Here is a 5487-nt window from a genome sequence, read left to right as displayed (position 1 = left end):
GTCTCGCCGGGTACCGCTATGGGGACTCGGGGCAAAAAGCAGAGGAAGTGTAAAAAAAAAAAAAAAAAAAAAGTAAAATAAATAAATGAAAATGTATTTCTAAGGAACTAGGTGAAGGCAGGAGAGAGTGCGGAGAGGCAGGGCGAGAAAACCTGCCTCTCTTGTTATCTTATTGATTCGCTTAATCAGGGCTAATGTGGGTGGAGATGTTAAATAGTAACCAAGCTCTTATGGAAACCAATCTGCAAGGTGCTGTCGCTGTAGCTATAGTAACTGCTGCCAAGCTAGAAACTCAAACATGGCTTTTACTGTACTCTTTCGGGGCTCCTGCTTCCAGCCGCTGCCAAGGCTGGGGCAGCAGAGGCTGAGGTTTGCTGCGGGGAGGACGGGATGAGCTGTGGCATTGCTGGGCCTGGACACAGAGAGGTTTGTGGTCACTGAATGCGATGGAGAAGAAAGGCAGGCAAGGGTAAAACCACGTGGCCCCAGGCTGGGGATGAGCTGAGCTGGTCTGGTGCGTGCTGGGGTACAGCCCAGGCAAGGCACAGGGCTTGTCTTCTCCGTGCAAAACCAGGGGGTCACTTAGGGATGGGGAGCAGTGGGATGCAGGGTCGTACTCAGAGCACAAGGCTGGCATGGGACATTTGCAGCTCCCTCCCCATCTCCACTCCCTGAACTCTTCCCCCTGCACTCTCTGTTTCTGATGGTGTTTTTGCATGATCTGTTTGTGCTCAGGGAGCAGCGGCGCAAGCTGGCTGCATTTGTGGGGTTTGTGGGGGGACCTGCAATGGCCTGCGGTGACCCATGGATATCTGTGTTCCCTGCTGGACTGCACAACCAGGAGGATGCCAGATGACCTCCTGCTCACCAGGTGTGTAGATGCAGACCCCAAATTAGGGCAGAGCCCTGCAGAGAGGTTTGAGGGGCTTCCATGGGGGAGCACGCTGCTTGTTGTCTTTCCTCCTGAGATGCACATTGCAGGAGCAGGGCTGTCTGAGCTCACCAGCACACCCATCCTGAGCTGTCCCTGCCAGTCTGGAGACATTGCCCTGCCTCCTAGCAGCCCAGGCTGTGTCTGAGCCCCATTGTTTCCTCTATACCAGACTAAAACCCTTCACAGCAGTGTGGGAAAGACAAGTCTGGAAGAAATCCAAGCCACTGGCAGATGGGGATAAGTGGTGGCACCTTGGGTCTCCCTTCCTGGCCCATCTCTTGCCAGCCTCAGCACTGTGGATAGGGCACAGTTCTGAGCCATAACCCTCCGGCATTTTAGCACCAGTGTCCCCGCAGTGCCCGGTGTCCCAGCATTGCTGGCTTCTCCCACACGATGGAGCAAAGTGCTCAGCATCTCACATGCTTGCAGCCCTGCTGAGGGCTCCTGCACGTTTCTGCTCTTTGGGGTTACCCCAAAACACAGTACATGGCTCCATGTCACAAGGGCTTAGCAAGGAAGGACAGACATGAGCATTTGGGTCTCCAGACTGCTTTATTGGGTGGGGGGCAGATCTGGGGGGGCACGTGCAGGGGTGGCACACTGGGTTCCAGTCGTTTGTCCCAAAGGGACAGTTTGGTCACTGTATGGCTCCCACCCAGCCCTGCGCAGCAGGGCCTCGCCAGCCCCGTGTGCCCCCAGCACCCCAGTGCCCCCCAGGTGTGAAGCAGCTGCAGATGGTAGCGGTCCCAGGGGGTGTCCAAAAAGAACCCCCAGAGTGGCAGCACTGGGGCCAAAGCAGGCTCTGTGTCCTGCCTAAAGGCTAAAGCAGCACAGGGAGGGCTGGGCTGGGGAGGACAAAAGCATCGTGGTGCCATAAATAATCCTGCTGCCCCTGTCCCCATGGGGTGCAGCAGGGAGTGGAGCAGTGCCGCCGTCCTAAAACCAGCTCACTTGGTTGGATTTGAGTCCTGTGAAGCACATGTTGTTAGAGCAGACCCCCCCGTAGGTGGGTGGGCAGGCAGAGCACGGCCTCCCTATCTTGTACGGCGCTTCCCCGATCCAGTTGCCCCTGGGAAGAGAGGAGAGGAGAATGAGCATCACCCCTCGCACAGCACCAGGCACGGCCGGCTGCCCGCACCCACTTACTTGATGGCGTAGTTGCAGACGAGCAGGACGGCGCGGCGCCACGTGCTGCCCCAAACATGCATGTTGCTGCAGGCCTGCAGGGCGCAGCCCAGCCTGTTGGAGGAGGCCCACACCATCTGTGTGCGACACAGCACTGTCAGCCCCGCTGGGTACGGGTGGCAAATTCAACCAGGCCCAAACCGCCTAGGTGTGGTGCCATGCCCACCCCAGCGCTGCTCAAACACCCGCTTTTCGATGTCCCTTTTCTGTGCCTGCAGCGTGCTGTGATGCACTGCCTGAGTTAAAGGAGCAGCCGAGTCTGGGTCATGTCTCCAGTTCACCGAGTTGCATCCCCAGAGCTGTCCCTGAAGCACTGCCAGCCTGGACACAGGGAGGTGAAACCCCTCTGAGGAGACCCGAAGGAGAAAGGCCCCTCCTAAAGCCGCTGGAAGCTGAGTTTCTCCCTACAAACATGCATTTTGCACATTCGTGGCCCAGACAGCCCCGGGCACAGCTGTGCTCCAGACACTCGGGCAAACACCAGAGGGGTCGGCCCGAGGCAGGGGGGCAGCGGGAGGCTTCCAGCTCTGGCTGGAGGTGCTGTGGGATGAAGGGGGGCATTCATGGGGCCGGGCAGTGCTAAAAAGCCACTCTGTGATGCAGGAGATGATTCATGGCCAGCCAAGGCGGGAAGGGACTGTTTGTTTTTTTTCTCTTCACAGCCTCTGAGGTGTTAGTGGGATAATGAGGAGAAACAGAGGGAAAAATGCTCTTGGACCAATGTGCCGGGATCGATCCAAAGGGAAGCAAGATCCCAGCCCTGAGCGTGTGCAGGGAGCAGAGCTGCAGCCCCAAGTGCCATGAGGTCCCCGGGGTGCGTTTGCCCTGGGGAATCCCATCCTCTTCCACAGGACTGCAGTGCAGATGCCCACCCACTCTAATCAGGGACTCAGACCCCCTGCTTAGCGGGGAGCTAGGGCTCTCACCTGAGTGTAGTGGCTGCAGACAGAGCCGCTGCACTTGGAGGGACAGCGGGGGTTGCACTCGCGGGGATGCGGGAAGGAGTAGTGCTGCTGCTCGTGGTGCCACGACCTCACCATGTCCACCACGGAGCGGTACCTGCCATGGGAAGGCTGTGGTGTCACCAGGCATCCCATTGCATGAACACTGCCCGAGTCTAAAAGCTGAACTTGGGGGAACCCGGCTCCCCTCTCTTACCTGCCCGAGTGGATGGAGAGGTTCTGCCCCACATATTTCATCAGCTGGGGGGGGCCGTGCTCCCACACGCACCGTGCAGCCCAGGCCTCTGCCGCCCTGGCCAGCCGCTCATCCCACACCTGGCAGGGGAAAGGGGAAGGGAGGGGGAGGTTTGGCCTTCTGGGGGGAGGCAAGAGGAGAAATCCGCTCCTTGTGTTCAGAGGGACACCAAGGAGCCGCTCCTGTTCTGCTGCTGGGACAGCTGCTTCCTTCATGCATTATTTAAAGCTTCCTCACCCATCCTGAAGTACGAGGGGAATGAGCCTCAGCCATGCCCGGGAGAGTTATTTGGCAGGCAGGCATTTAGGATGCTCTGGGTGTCTGGCACAGAGCTTGCAGGCAGGAATGCCTCTCTGTGGCTGCTGGTTGTTATTTTTGTTTTGCTTTGTTTTTAATGAGATGCTACAAGGAAAGATTCACAGGGATGTGTCCTGCTCATATCTCTCAAAAGGTCTGGATGTTAAGCTGTGGGCAGCAAATCCTTAAGGCACAGAAGGGTTTTGCCCCAGCAGCACAGTGAGGAGATGAAGGAGGACAAGCTGATGGTGGAGGTGTCTCTTTCTGGAATAGGATGCTGGTGACCCTGTCACTGGAGTGTATGTGTCCCTGGACCAGCAGCTGTGCCAGCTCTGTAGGCCAGGGGCACCTGAAGCACATCCTGGAGGCATGGAAGCTCCAGGAGAACTCAGGAACTCCTGGCCCCTCACAGCCCATACTAGAGGAAGGGTGGGCACGCTGGGGTGCTTCAGGCTGCTAGGAGCTGGTCCAGACCCACCTACGTGCCCAAGGGCACTGCAATGATGCCAGCAGCTCTGCTCTCTGCTGCAGGGCCTCCCAGGACACCTGCAGACACGAGTGAGGCCAGTAGCTCCCTGCACTGCTGGGACAGTGGAAAAACCCCACTTCTAAACCTGGGGCAGGGAGATAAGGGACCCACATCTGCCCCAGCTTTAACATGGCATGCAGCGGTCACATCCAGCGTCCACTGCCACCTCTCCCCTGGGGGAAAGCTCTGGGCATGCAGTGCTCTGCCCCACACCTGCGATGCATAATATCTCCAGGACAGGCACTGAGCCTCAGCACAACAGCACGGGCGATGCACACTCACCATGTACTCCATGTTGGCAGCAGGGGGGGACACCTGTGCCCGCACCTGGTTGTGGTAGTCCAGGATGGCATTCATGTCACGGGGGGACAGGTACCGGCGGCGGCGGCTCCGGGGCATCCCTGCACCTGGAGCTGGACCCGTCCTTGTGCTGCTAGGAGGGGACAGGAGCTCGGTGGCATTGGGCAGCACCAAGGAGCTGGACTCATGGGCCAGCCAGCAGAGCATGCTGGTGAAGCAGAGGTGCAAGTGCAGCAGTGGCATTGCAGCGTGGATCTCCCGTCCCTTCTCCTGGAGCGTGGCGCTGGAAGAGAAAACATGACCTGCACCGCTTCGCTTTGCATCGCTCATGCAAGTCCCATTGCTCCAAATAAGAACTGATAGAACTGTAGAATATTCCAAGTTGGAAGGGACCCAGAAGGATCATCAAGCCCAACTCCTATAGCTTCCTTTGTCCTTTTCAAAATAAGTGTTTTAAATGAAGCTCTGATAACCTGCAGCTCCCGTTGGCTTGGCACAGTAACACTGTGAGCAGCAGGGAGATGTCTGTGGAATTCCTTCTCTTGTTTCTTTTAAGAGACATCAGTGCAGGATCTGTCCCAGTTTTCATCTATCCCACCTACCTGCCACACAGGGCTCCCGAGGGGCACAGTGAGAGCCTGTCCCGTCCCCTGCAACATTTGGATGGTGAGAAAACCCCCAGAACAAAACGGGCAGCACAGATACAAAAAAACAGCAGCAGCAACAACAACAAAAACACTTAGCAAGTTTTAAAACAGAAAGAAGTCCTACTGAGTCCCTCTCTTGGGGGAAAGAGAAATAAACCACCACAAAACTAGGATAAAAAATAAAAAGGGAAACGCTGGAATCTCCTCATCCTTCAGCCACCGCATCCCCGAGCGCTCCCGCTCTCACCCCGCATACCTGAAGCAATGAGCCGAGCGCAGCCGAGCCCGGCACCGCGCGGGGCCAACCTTTGCAAACAACCTGCACCGGACACGTGTGCCAGAGATTTAACCCAGGCGAGGCGGGCAGCCCACGGCAGCGTGACGCAGAAACTGCATCC

At 57.3% G+C, this 5487-nt stretch overlaps 1 protein-coding gene across 1 annotated transcript; it reads right to left on the bottom strand.

The window, feature by feature from the left end:
* Window positions 1-1870: 1870 nt before the first annotated feature.
* R3HDML (R3H domain containing like) lies at window positions 1871-4685 on the bottom strand (the record flags this gene model as incomplete). The annotated part of the gene is made up of 5 exons (XM_079543200.1): window positions 1871-2003; window positions 2081-2196; window positions 3046-3178; window positions 3278-3396; window positions 4425-4685. 5 exons carry the CDS (start codon window positions 4683-4685, stop codon window positions 1871-1873), a joined length of 762 nt encoding a protein of 253 aa, XP_079399326.1.
* Between the last annotated feature and the right edge of the window lie 802 nt (window positions 4686-5487).

This window comes from Tetrao urogallus (assembly GCF_951394365.1).
Source record: "Tetrao urogallus genome assembly, chromosome: 16".
Classification (NCBI taxonomy): Eukaryota; Metazoa; Chordata; class Aves; order Galliformes; family Phasianidae; genus Tetrao; species Tetrao urogallus.
The sequence above is the reverse complement of the archived record's forward strand: the minus strand, read 5'-3'. Positions and strand labels throughout refer to the sequence as shown.